General features: G+C 36.8%; 1 protein-coding gene across 3 annotated transcripts in view; it reads right to left on the minus strand.

Moving 5' to 3' along the window:
• PMS1 (PMS1 homolog 1, mismatch repair system component) overlaps window positions 1-14,899 on the minus strand; it is a 98,334-nt gene that overhangs the window by 61,111 nt on the left and 22,324 nt on the right. For all 3 annotated transcript variants that reach the window (XR_014294802.1, XM_082629797.1, XM_082629796.1), the window contains one exon: window positions 252-415. Coding sequence is in view for 2 of the 3 variants with exons in the window: in XM_082629797.1 (XP_082485923.1) it covers window positions 252-415 (164 nt within the window). In the remaining variant the exon portion in view is untranslated. The remainder of the gene's footprint in view (window positions 1-251; window positions 416-14,899) is intronic.

A 14,899-nucleotide genomic window follows, 5' to 3' on the forward strand; every position in this document is an offset into this window, starting at 1 on the left:
CTTGGATGGAAGAGTCTCTTGGTAGAATCACCTATCTTAGAAATTAAGAAATAAAAGGTTCAATGAGATTTCATATAGATACAAGGTAACAAAGTGAAGATGCTCTCTAAACAATAAAGAAAAAGCTAAACAAAAGTGGACAAATTTTGAAAGAAGACTCTTTACATATCTAACTGATTTAGATAAAATACATTGTCCCTTTATTATATCATATACCAAAAAAATCCTGTAGAAAGTACAATAATGCTTACCTTGTTATGTACAAAAACAATCCTTACATCAGGTTTAAGTACACCATAGTTTATGAGGAGATCTTGGACCTTTTTTATTTCCTCTTTACATTTTTTAGCAGTTGAGTAAAATTGCTTTCTTACAGGTAGATTCTTAAACAATCGTAAAGCAGTTACAGTTGTACCTGTTGGCAGATAAGAGGAAAGCATATTTAGATGTGGAAGGAACTTCACAGATCTTCAAATCCACATACAATCAGTAATTAATCCCTTTTATCACTGAAGGCCAGTCCTCTTCAAACTCTGGGAACACAAAGAAGGCTCAACCTTGCAAGCTATTCTGATTCCTTGCTAGGCTCTCCTATTTGTAACAGGTCGGACCTGCTAAGTATGATCTCTTCTATGTGATCTAAACAAGAATAATCTTATTTCTACCACTGCAGAGAAACATGGGCTTACTAGAATGTACAGTATCTTAAGAAATCTGCTGATATTCAAACTACCTGGTGATGATGCTTATTCTGCACTTTGAAACACACAGGTGGTATAAGGCTAACAGCATATGTGATAACCTTAATTATTCAATTAAAAATTCTTATCTGATGCTCAACATCTCTAATTATCAGAGAAATGTAAATCAAAGCTACAATGAGGTATCACCTCATACTGGTCAGAATGGCCATCATTAAAAAGTCTACAAATAATAAATACTGGAGAGGGTATGGAGAAAAAAGAACCCTCTTGCACTGTTGGTGGGAATGTAAATTGGTACAGCCACTATGGAAAACAGTATGGAGGTTCCTTAAAAAAAAAGTTACCATATGATCTGGCAATCCCACTCCTGGACATATAGCTGGAGAAAATTCTAAGTCAGAAAGAAACATGCACCCCAATGTTCACAGCAGCACTACTGACAACAGCCAAGACATGGAAGCACTCTAAATGTCCACTGACACATGAATGGATAAAGAAGATGTGGTATATGTATACAGCAGACTACTACTCAGCCATAAAATAGAAATAATGCCATTTGCAGCAACGTGGACAGACCTAGAGATTATCACACTAAGTGAAAAAAGTCAGACAGAGAAAGTCAAATACCGTATGATATCACTTATACGTGGAATTTAAAATATGATATAAATGAACTTATTTACAAAACAGAAACAGACTCATAGACATAGAAAACAAATTTATGGTTACCAAAGGAGAAAGGGCAGGAGGGAGGGATAAACTAGGAGTTTGGAATTAGCAAATACAAACTACTATATATAAAACACATAAACAACAAGGTCCTACTGTATAGCACAGGGAACTATATTTAATATCTTATAATAACCTATAATGGAAAAAATATGAAAAATAATATATATATGTAAAACTGAATCACTTTGCTGTACACCAGAAACTAACACACATTGTAGATCAACTATACTTCAAGTAAAAAAAAAATTCTTATCTGAAATAATATCTAATTGCCTGGTTTAATTTACCTCATCTCCTGAACAACAACAAATATGCAAAACACAGGATAATCTAACAAAAGGCTTTTTTTAACTTTGAACTTATTTAACTAAAAAGTTGAGGGGTGGGATCAAGATAGCAGAGAAAGAGGATACAGAGCTCACTTCCCCTCTCTAACACATCAAAAATACATCTACTTGTAGAGCAATTCTTACTGAAAACAAACTGGAGACTGGCATTAAGACTCTTATACAACCAAAGGTGTAAGAAAGATGCACATGAAATCAAGCAGGAGGGGATGAGAAGCAAGTCTGTGTAATCCCTCTCCTCTTCTTGGAGGGGGCACAGAAGTGGAGGGAGTACACAGGCTCAAAGATCCTCCCTGAGGAGTGGGCGGTTTGAACCACTTATTGGGTGCCCCATCCCTGGGGTCCACCGCCAGGAAGATGAGTCGCTTCAGGTGGTTTGAAAACCAGTAGGATTGACAGTGGGGCTATAAGAAACCTAGACTCCACTCATGAAGAGCACGCACATGCTTGCTTACTTCTGAAATAAGGCAGAGGAAGCAGATTAAAACTGCCCAGGTCTCTGGCCTGTTTCCCACTACCACCCCAGCACATACCTCAGACAAGCTGAGCATCCACTCTGGCCTGGGCTCATTCTGTGGCACAGCTCCACACCGCGACAAGGGCTGCCACAGCCAAAGGGAGTGCACAGTTGCAGGGGATGGGGCTGGCTTGGACCTGGGGCAGTATCCAAATGGGGTTAGGGGCAATCATTGCTGGCACTTGCAAAGGAAGTGGATTGGGAACAGTCCAGAACTCTGGTGCCAGGACAGCCATGGTGCATGCCCAGTCCACACTGAGCATCGGCCCTGGTCCCTCTTGCTCTGCAGCATAGCTCCACATTAGGGCAAGGGCTGTCCTTGCTGAAAAGAATGCACAACTGTAGAGGGTGGAGCCGGCTCAGGCCCGATGCAGCATCTGAGCAGGGTTGAAGTCAGCCACTGTTGGTGCTCCTGGAGAGAGTAGATCCAGAGCAGTATGGAATTCCGACTGGTGGCAGGACCACCACAGCCTGCACCCTGACCCATGCCAAGCACCCACAGCAGCCTCTCTTGCTCCAGCTCCCCTTGACGGCAAGTGTGCCAGTGCTGGGAGGGGAGGGCACACACTTAGAGGGAAGAGAGCCAGCTCAGACCTGACCCTCAGATCTTCTATTCTAGCAACATGGGACCTGATCCCATCCCCATTAGGGTGGTATTGGCCACTGAGCAGAGGAGAAGCCCCAGCTCACACGTGACTCTGGTTCTAGCCCATCTATCTCTAGCCCTACCGCCCAACAAAGGTGAAAGCTGCCACTACTCCATAGGGGAAGATGTAACTCGTGCTCATATAAAATCCAGCTCTCCCACCAAAGGCACCTGGCACACACAGACAGTATAGGGATGCTCCCAGACAAGGATGCCACTACAAGACCAAGATAGGTAACTGTTTCACCAAATTCCATAGAGACAGAAAAAGTTAAGCAAAATAAGAAGACAGAGGAATTTGTTTCAAATGAAAGAACAAGAGAAAACTCATGAAAAAAACAACTAATGACATAGGTAAATAATTTACTAGATAGAGTACAAAGCATTAGTAATAAGAATGCTAACTGAACTAGGGAAAAGAACAGATGAACAAAGTGAGAACTTTAACAAGAAACTAAAAAAATACAAAAAGGAACCAGTCAGAACTGAATACAATAACTGAAACAAAAGACATAGTGGAAAGAATTAGCAGTAGACTTGGTGATATAGGAAGAACGCATAAGTGATCTGGAAGATGAATAATGGAAATCACCCAATCAGGACAATGAAAAGAAAAACAAATTTAAAAAAATGAGAAGAGTTTAAGGGACCTCTGGGACAACATCAAGTATACTAACATTTGCTTTGTAGAGGTCCAAGGAGAAGAGAGAGAGAAAAGGGGTTGAAAATATATTTGATGAAATTATGGCTGAAACCTTCCCAAACCTGAAGAAGGAAAGAGATATCCAAATATAAGAAGCATAGAGGGTCCCAAACAAAATGAACCTAAACAGACCCACATCAAGACATATCATAATTAAAATAGAAAGATTAAAGATAAAGGGAGAATTCTAAAGGCAACAAAAAAACCCCACAAAGAGTCATATATAAGGGAGCCCTCATAAGGCTATCATTTGATTCTTCTGCAGAATCTTTGCAAGCCATCAGGGAGTGGCATGATATATTTAAAGTGCTGAAAGGAAAAATCCTACAACCTAGGATATACTACCCAGCAAGATTATCATTTAGAATTGAAGGAGAGATAAAGAATTTCTCAGACAAGCAAAAACTAAGAGTTCATCAATAATAAAATGACTTTAAAAGATATGTTAAAAGGTCTTCTCTAAGAAAAAGAAAAGGCTACAACAAGAAGTAATAATCTGTTGGAAAGTAAAATCCCACTATTAAAGACAAATATAGGGAACTCCCTGGCAGTCTAGTGGTTAGGACTCAAAGCTTTCACTGCCGAGGGCCCCGGTTCAACTCCTGGTCGGGCCTGGGTTCAACCCCTGGTCAGAGAACTCAGATCCTACAAGCCGCATGGCACGGCCAAAAAAAAAGCAAAAACCAATATATGGTAAAGGCTGACAATCAACCACTTAAATATGCATGCTACTATGAAGATTAAAAGACAAAAAATTGTAAAATTAACTATAACTACAACTACAATACAGTTAAGGGATAAAAATGAAGATGTAAAATATGACATCAAAAACACAAAATGTGGGAGAGGGAGGAAAAAAATGTAGATCTTTTATAATGTGTTTGAACTTAAATGACTACCAGTTTTAAACAAGTAGATACAGTTATAGGTCAACATATATGAACCCCACGGTAACCATAAATCAAAAACTACAATAGAGGGAGTACCCTGGTGGCTTAGTAGTTAGGATTCCAGGCTTTCACTGCCATGACCCAGGTTCAATCCCTGGCCGGGGAACAGATCCTGCAAGCAGCATGCGTGGCCAAAAAAAAAAAAAAAATACAATTCACAAAAACTAGAGAAAGGAAGACAAGCATACCACTAAAGAAAATCATCAAATCATAACGAAAGAACCTGAAAGAAGAAGACCAAGAAAATATACAGAAACAACCAGACGATAAGTAACAAAATTGCAATAAGTACATACCTATCAATAATTACTTTAAATGTCAATGAACTAAATGCTCCAAGCAAAAGACACTGGGTAGGGTCTTCCCTGGCAGTGCAGTGGTTAAGAATCCACCTGCCAATGCAGGGGACACAGGTTCGAGCCCTGGTCCAGGAAGATCCCACATGCCGTGGAGCAACTAACCCCGTGTGCCACAACTACTGAGCCCGCGTGCTGCAACTACTGAAGCCCATGTGCCTAGAGCCCATGCTCTGCAACAGGAGAGGCCACCACAATGAGAAGTCCATGCACCGCAACAAACAGTAGTCCCCGCTCGCTGCAACTAGAGAAAGCCTGCGTGTAGCAATGAAGACCCAACACAGCCAAAAATAAATAAATAAATAAATTTATTTAAAAAAAAAAAAAAAAGACATGGGGTAGCTGGGAATTCCCTGGTAGCCTGGTGGTTAGGATTCTGGGCTTTCACTGCTGAGGGCCCGGGTTTGATCCCTGGTAGGGGAACTAAGATTCTACAAGCTGTGGGGCATGGCCAAAAAAAAAAAAAGAGAGAGAAAAAAAAGCCATAGGGTGGCTGATTGGATTAAAAAACAAGACCTGACTATATGCTGCTTACAAGAGACTCACTTTAGAGCTAAAGACACACATAAACTGAAAGTGAGGGGATGGAAAAATATATTTCATGCAAATAATGACAAGAAAGCTGGGGCAAATAATATTCATATCAAACAAAAAACACTTTAAGACAAAATCTGTAACAAAAGACAAAGAAGAGAGTTATATAATCATAAAGGGATCAATACAAACTGAGAGTTTAACACTCATTAATATATATGTACCTAACAGAGGAACACCTAAATATATAAAGCAAATATTAACATATATGAGGGGAGAAATTGACAATGATATAATAATAGTAGGGGACTTTAACACCCCACTTACACCAATGGACAGATCATCCAGAAAAAAAAAATCAATAAGGAAATAGTAGTTTTAAATAATACATTAGACCAGCTGGACTTAATAGATACCTACAGGACATTCCATCCAAAACAGCAGAATACACACTCTTTTCAAGTGCACACAGAATGTTCTCCATGCTAGAGATCACAGGCTAGACCACAAAACAATTCTCAAAAATTTAAGAGAACAGAAATTATATCAAGCATTTTTTCTGACCACAACAGTATGAAACTAGAAATCAATTACAGAAAGAAAAATGGGAAAAACACAAACATGTGGAGACTAAACCACATGCTACTAAAAAACTGATGGGTCAATGAAGAAACTAAAGAGGAAATTAGAAAATATCTTGAGACAAATGAAAAAAAAAAACCACACCTTTCCAAAATCTATCACATGTAGCAAAAGCAGTTCTCAGACAAAAGTTTACAGCAATACAGGCCTACCTCAAGAAATAAGAAAAATCTCAAATAAACAACCTAAACTACTATCTAAAGGAATTAGGAAAAAAAGAACAAGCAAAGCCCAAATCAGCATAAGGAATGAAATAATAATGATCAGAGAGGAAATAAAGAGTCCAAGAAAACAATAAAAAAGATCAATGAAATCAAGAGCTGGTTTTTTAAAAATATAAACAAAATTGATAAGGCTTTAACCAGGTTCATCAAGAAAAAGAGAATCCAAATAAACAAAACCAGAAAATGAAAGAAGAGAAATAACAACTAATATCACAGGGATATGAAAAAATCATAAGAAAATACTATAAACAGTGATATGCCCACAAATTGGACAACCTACAAGAAATGGATAAATTTCTAGAAACATAATGTTCCAAGAGTGAAGCAGGAAAAAACAGACGATCTGAACAAACTGATCACCAGTAATGAAACTGATTTTATAATAAAAAACTCCCAGGAAACAAAAGCCCAGGACCAGAGAAGCTCACATGGGAATTCTACTAAACATATAAAGCAGAAATAATACCTATCCTCTCAAACTATTCCAAAAAATTGAAGAGGAAGGAACATTCCCAAATTCAACCTATAAGGCCTCCATTAACCAGATACCAAAACCAAAGACACTACAAAAATAAAATTACAGGCCAATATCTCTGATGAGCATAGATGCAAAAATCCTCAACAAAAGATTAGCAAACCAAATTCAACAATATATAAAAAAGGATCATACACCATGATGAAGTGGGATTTATTCCAGGGATGCAAGGATGGTCCGACATCTGTAAATCAATCAATCTGATACACCACATTAACAAAAAGGATAAAAATCGCATGATCATCTCAATAGACACAGAAAAAGCAACTGATAAAATTGAACATCCATTCATGATAAAAACTCTCATCACAGTTGGTATACAGGGAATGTATCTTAACATAATAAAGACCACTGATGACAAATGCAGTTAATATCATGCTCAACAAAACAACACAAGGATGCCCACTCTTGCCATTTCTATTCAACATAGTATTGGAAGTGCTAACCACAGCAATCAGACAAGAAAACGAAGTAAAAAGAATCCAGATTGGAAAGGAAGAAGTAAAACTCACTTTTTGCAGATGACTTGATATTACACATTGTAAACCCTGAAGTCTCCCCCAAAATAACTACTAGTACTAATAAATGAATTTAGTAAAGTTGAAGGATACAAGATTAATACACAGAAACCTGATGGTAATAATGAAATAACTAATAACTAATAATTAACTATCAGAGAAAGAAAAGAAGAAAACAATCTTATTTAAAATTGCATCAAAAATACCTAGGAATAAACTTAACCAAGGAGGTGAAAGATCTATATTCTGAAAACTATAAAACACTGATGAAGGAAATTAAAGATGATACAAAGATATGGAAAGATATCCTGTGTTCACGGATGGAAGAATTAATATTGTTAAAATGTACATCCTACCCAAAGCAATCTACACATTTAATGCAATCCCCATCAAAATACCCCTTGACATTTTCACAGAATTACAACAAATAATTCTAAAATTTATACGGAACCACTAAAGATCCTGAAGAGCAAAAGCAATCTTGAGAAAAAAGAACAAAGCTGGAGGTATCAGACTCTGACTTCAGACTACACTACAAAGCTTCAGTAATCAAAATAGTATGGTACTGGCACAAAAATAGACACATAGATCAGTGAAACAGAATAGAGAGCCCAGAAATAAACTCAGGCACTTATGGTCAATTAATGACAAAGAAGGCAAGAATATACAATGGAGAAAAATTGTTCTCTTCAGTAAGTGGTACTGGGAAAACTGTACAGCTACATGTAAAATGAAATTAGAACATTTTCTCACACCACTTACAAAAATAACCTCAAAATAGATTAAAGATCTAAATATAAGACTAGAACATCTAGAAGAAATCACAGGCATAACATTCAGACATAAATCATAGCAATATTTTTTTGAACGTGTCTCCTAAGGCAAAGGAAACAAAAGCAAAAATAAACAAATGGGGCCTAAATAAACTTAAAAGCTTTTGCATGGCAAAGGAAAACAATTAACAAAACAAAAAGACAACCTACTGAATGGGAGAAAATATCTGCAAATAATATGACCAATAAGGAGTTAACATAAAAAATATATAAACAACTCAAACAACTCAATATCAAAAAACAACACACCTGATTAAAAAGTGGGCAGAAGACCTGAATAGACATTTTTCCAAAGAAGATATACAGATGGCTAGCAGGCATGTGAAAAGATGCTCAACAGTGCTTGATCATTAGAGAAATGCAAATCAAACCACAATGAGTTATCAACTCACACATGTCAGAATGGCTATCATATGACTACAACTAAACTGGCAAGGATGTGGGGAAAAGCAAACTGTAACACACTGTTGGTAGAAATGTAAATTGGTGCAGCCACTATGGAAAACAGTATAGAGGTTCCTCAAAAAACTAAAAATAGAACCACCATATGATCCCACAACTCCACTCCTGGGTATGTATGTGAAGAAAACAGAAACACTAATTCTTAAAGATACATGCACCCCAACGTTCACAGCAGCATTATTTACAATGGCCAAGATATGGAAACAACCTAAGTGTCCAACCACAGATGAATGGATGAAAAAGACGTGGTGTATATATAGAATGGAATGCTACTCAGCCATGAAAAAAAGAATGAAATTTTACCATTTGCAACGACATGTATGGACCTAGAGGGTACTATGCTTAGTGAAATAAATCAGACAGAGAAAGACAAATACTGTATGATTTCACTTATATGTTGAATCTAAAAAAAACAACAAATGAATGAAAATAATAAAACAGATTCACAGATGTAGAGAACAAAATATTGGTTACTAGTGGGGTGAGGGAAGGGGGAGGGGCAAGATAGGAATAGAGGACTAAGAGGTACAAACTGCTTTGTATAAAAGAAACTACAAGAATATATTGTACAGTACAGGGAATATAACCAGTATATTATAATAACTTTAAATGGAGCATAATCTATCAAAATATTGGATCACTACATTGTACACCTGAAACTAATATTGTAAATCAACTATATTTCAAAAAAAAAAGAAAAAGGAAAAATGTTGAATAAAGGTATAAAAATTATACTGCTTAAATATCAGGTTAATAATTAGCTTTTGTTGGGGGAAAAAACATGAAATTAGTACTGGATGCTTTCTCAAGGCCATATACCGTAAGTCTGTGTTTTTTCAAACACTGAGCAACTTTTAAAACTACCAGTCACCAGCTAATCCCGACTTATTAAATCAGTCTCCTCACATGATTCTAAAGAATGTACAGCAGGGTTGAGATACAAAGTTTTTGACTGAAAAGTCAAAAAACCAATTTAGTGCATGGTTTCTTAAACATTTACTGGGGTGGGGGCTGTCTGGTGCGTTTCAAGATGTGTAGCTGCATCCCTGGGCCTCTACCTACTAGATGCAATCGGCACCCAATCCAGTTGTGACAATCAAAAATGTCTCCAGAAAATGTCAAATGTCTCCTGGAGGGGGTGGGGGGGTAGGAAACTGCCCTTGGTTGAGAATCACTGATTCAGTATACAGCAACTACCATTAAAAACAAACAAACAAGAAAAACTAAAATACAAATAGACTAAATGAAAACAAAAATAGAATGCATTACACGTAGTAAGTGTATATATTGCACTAAGAATTTTTGTTTTGATTAGATTTGTATAAACTGGGTTGCTATGTAAAATGTATTTCTTATTGTGAATTGGAATCAAAAAACCTGAAAGTTGCTGCAAAGGTCAACCTTTGACCTACTGCTCATAAGAAATGGCAAAAACACAAAGAAATGACAATCAAGAGGGAAATATAAGACATAGAAGCCTAGCATAAAATCAGGAGTTCCAGGAAGAGAAAAAGAAACAAATGCAGATGTAATTAAATAAATAATAGAAGAAAATCTTCTTGAGTTAAAGGCTTGAGTGCAGGTTTCAAGAGCTTAGAGCATTACAAGTAGGAATTTAAAAAAAAAGACACCACATTCCACTGGAAGTCCTAAATTTTAAGGAGAATGGAAAGCTTTTTCAAACTTTCAGAAAGCATAAGTTCCTTATAAGGAAAGACTAGCATCAAATTTGTTATCTATAACAGTAGAAGACAACCTCAAACTACTTAGGTGTAATTAAGAAACTTACATCAAGATATGATATGTATATGGGCAAAATGTAGACAGTTTGGGACCTGCAAGGATTTGAAAGTATATCAACCAAAGCATATGTGATGAAAACAGTGGAGGATGAGCACTAACCAAGTGACAATTATATCAAAACAAGAGATTTCACAATAAGAGAAGAAAATAAACTTCGTGAGCAAAGAATCTTAAGACCTGAATGTAAACAGAAGATGGCAATGTGGCTGGCATTTACAATATAACTGTTAAATAAAGATTTTTAAAATGTAAGAGATATGTTGGGGAAATCCTACCAATAGCTTGGAACTCAATGTTTTAAACAATTCTTAGTAACATTGGGTAATAACTGGAGAAAAGAGTTAGGAATAAAGAGGGATAAAGCTTACAGGGTCCTATATAACCTTCACTATGGCTATCTCCTTTCCTCTCAATGTCCTTCCTTCTGTTATTCCAGCACATCAGACTTCTTTCCACCTGAGGGCTTTTGCACATGTTCTATCCCCTACCCTTGGCACAGCTAACTCCTTTATCAACCTTCAGTCTCAATCTAAGTAACACCTCTTTACAGAATCCATTCCTGAATGCCCTATCAAAGGCTGTTGCTCCCAAAGTTAAATCATGTTTTGTTTCTTTCTAGAAATGATCAATATTTGAAAAAACTTGTGTCTGCCTCTTCTTTTAGAATACAAGAAGGATGAGAGCAAGTAACTGTCTACCATGTTTGCCATTAAATCCCCAGCACTTCAAACAATGACTAATAAGCTGTGGGCATTTAACTAAAAATTTTTGAACAAATGAATGAATGCACTGAAGAAAGAAAATAAAATAAATAAGGTAGTAAGTAGAAACTTTGTTTAAATTGTTTCTGTAGTTAAAGAGGTACACATTGTGTTTTTATAATTTTTGAAAGGGAATTTACTATAAAAGAAACAAACAAAGAAAACAAGGTTAGGGAAAAAAAGATCTTTGTGGAATAGGACCAAAGGAAAAGCTGTACTTCTACTTTGCTCACACCTGATGTTTTTCTGCTTTTTTTCTCTCGATTAGGTGCTTCATTAGCATATCACAGTCAGCCTTCCATATCAGTGGGTTCTGCATCAGCAGATTCAACCAACCACAGATCCAAAATGGTTGGGAAAAACAATTCCAAAAAGTTCCAAAAAGCAAAACTTGAATTTGCTGCGTGCAATGGCAACTATTTACATAGCATTTATAATGTATTAGGTATTAGAAGTAATTTAGAGATGATTTAAAATATATGGAAGGATGCATGTAGGCTATATGCAACTACTACACCATTTTATATAAAGGACCTGAACATCTGAGAATTTTGGTATTCGCAGGGGGCCCAGGAACCAATCAGATACTGAGGGATGACTGTACTAACAATTTAAAGTATTTTTTTTTTTTGGCCTCCCTCCATTTTTATGTAGGGTATTTTCTTGGCCTAAATGTACATGTCACTTACACCAAAGAACAAAAGTCCTAGGAACACCACAGTATTCCTCACTAGTAACACCGTGGTGCTGGTATTCTCTGCCTTAGGGAAGTAAAAAAGCTACTGCTAAGTTCTGAGGTAAAGTTGACAGATCAAGGAATGCACACAGAACAAGTATGCACTCTGCCTCCATTGCTAAACAGAGGTCACACTCACAAAAGAATTCACACCACACCCTATTCTGAAACCTCTCATGCCTTCTGCTCATCTCACGCTATGTTCTCCCTAGATATTGCCTCCACTCCAACAGCTTCAACTGCCATTCATATGCCAATGATTCTTTTCATCAAAACATAAGAAACACTATGTTATGAAACTCTAAAAAAGATAAAACATGCCAATTAAAGTATGCTGCAATGCCTTAACAATAGTCCCATGCAACACTGAACTAGTCACACCAGACTTTCATGCTTTGAAGTTACTTTTAACTAGCTCCATGGATAAGGCAATTTCCTCTGGTGTCTTCAATTTCAATACTTGGCATGTGACAGCAATCTTTTTGCATTTAACACAGCTTTTTTCACTTGTGGCTATTTTCCCTTTTTAGGTCTCATAAAGCATTTGTTGCTTCAGAAAGAAAATACAAAATTGTTGTTTATTCCTGAAATCAACACACAAATTACGAACAATGCACAAAACTCTTGTCCAAAAAGGATTTGAGGAAGCCATTTATTATAAGCCAAAACCTGTTTTCAGAGATGTCAAAACATGCATCTTATAATTAAGATATACATCTGAGACCTGTAACACTCAAGTATATACAGATGCTTATTCAAAATTATTACCTGGATATCCCAAAGATACCTCAAATCACCACACGCAGACCTGAACTCATAATCTTTCTTCTTGAGTCTGATACTACATCTATCCTTCCTTTCTCACATAACACTAACATCCAACAGTTTCTAAAAACGGGTACTCTAGATTTCCTCTACCTCTTACTATCAATATGGCTTAAGTCACCTAGCCCTATCCATTCTATCCCCAAAATATCTCTGAAATTTATGTCAAGTCCCTTCCTCTCCTCAAACCTTAGTTCAGGATAACATCTCTTACAGTAAGACATAAATTATGGTAGGAGTTATAATGTCTTGCTGGTTAATTTTGTAAATAGCATGATATTCATCCTCTACCTAAAAAGTTTCAGGGGCTCAACACTGGTTTCAAGAAAGGGTACAAACTCCTTACCATGATAAAACAGGCCCGTCATAACCTAATATCCAAGCTACCATTTTCTTACCTAATCTCCTGCATCTACTACTTCCAAACATTCTCACAGAACTTTGCTATGTCATTCTTAGTATACCAGTTTATCTACTTTATTGGTTTTTAGCTATACTTCTCTGTATTATATTTAGTGGTACATTTTTTAGTTTTAGAATTTTCATTAGGTTCTTTTTTAGAATTCCATTTCTCTGCTGATATTCTCCACCTTCTTACCAATTGACCATCTTTTCCTCTAAATTCTTTAACAGTAATTTTAAAAGTTCTTGTCCCTAATTCAAACATCTGCAAGTTTGCTTATATCAACTAATTTTTCTCTTGACTATGAACCCCACTTTCCTTTCTTCATGTCTCTCAATACTTTTATTTTCATCAGACATAATATATAAAAGAACAATAGATATTGAAATAGATATTTCCCCCCAGTGAAGGTACTTCATTTTCTCATCAAACAGCTAGAGTGAAGAATAGATCTCTTCAATATATAATTAGAGGAGTTCATCTGGGTTGGAGCTGAGTTGCCCCTTTATTTAGTTCCCATTCACTTCTGGTTTCAAATGTCTTGAGGATGGAATCAGGTCTCTCTCTGCCTCTAGCAAGGCTCTGGGATCTAAGTACTGTAAGACTTTAAGATATTTCTCTCTCTAGCTCAGTCCCAACTTTCTTCACCACTGCTTACTCAGCAAAAGTCCTGATGAGATTTGGCTTCTTGGGTGAACTACCTCTGTGTTTGAGGATCCTATCCTCCAATCTGTCATGTCAGCTCACATGTGGCTAATAAAGTTCAGCTGGTTTCTCCTAGGGCCATAAAAGATCCCTTGTCTATAGTAGGCTTGTTCCTTTGCATGCCTATGCCTCCAGGCTCAGTTAATGCTCTCAGGGATACAAGTAGCCACCAATCTCTTTGCGCCTAGGTGCACCTAGGAAGGGTCATCTTCCTCTTGAACTTGGTTCATTTAATTTCTTTGTGACACAGTTCTCCAATGAGTTTTTAAAAATACAAGTTTTTAAATTATGTGTTTTTCCCCCTCATTGTTACACAGAGAGCAATGGTCTCCCGAAATCTTCTAGAGCCATCATTCTTCTCTTATTGAAAGGTTATGCTCCCACCCCTCCTTACTACCATCTTCAAACTCAAATGTTATCTTTTCTGAAAAATTCGCTCACCTTCCTCTAGGCAGCTGGTGGCTTCTTTTTACTGTCATTGCCTGTTTACTCATCTGTGTTCTCCACTTGTCTGTGAATTCCTTTCACTCACCTGTGTTCTCCACTAGCCTGTGCAAATATAATGACATATACTGTAGCTGTGGACAGATGGTGGGAAGGAAGATAGGCAGAAATCAGTAAGGCAAAATATGTGTTTATGAAAGGAAAAGATGTATGTTGGCTTTTAAATATATGTCTGCATCCAAGACCACACTGTACCTAATCCATATACTAATTGATAAATTAGTGCTTCAAGAGCTAAAACTATTTTCTCTGACCAAACTGAGAATTACCAGTAAGCCAAGAATTATATATATGTTCAAATAAAACTTAATGATGGAAAACTTTGCTGATTCCAAATGAAATGTATATCCTGAAAAGAAGTACCTAGTAATACTGGCCAATAGGGAGGAGGCCCTAGTATACTATCATATTTTACAAGAGAACTGCTCAGCTCTCTAACTTTAGCACATTCTATAAACA

Source organism: Mesoplodon mirus (genome assembly GCF_964341445.2).
Source record: "Mesoplodon mirus genome assembly, chromosome: 8".
In the NCBI taxonomy this organism is placed as follows: Eukaryota; Metazoa; Chordata; class Mammalia; order Artiodactyla; family Ziphiidae; genus Mesoplodon; species Mesoplodon mirus.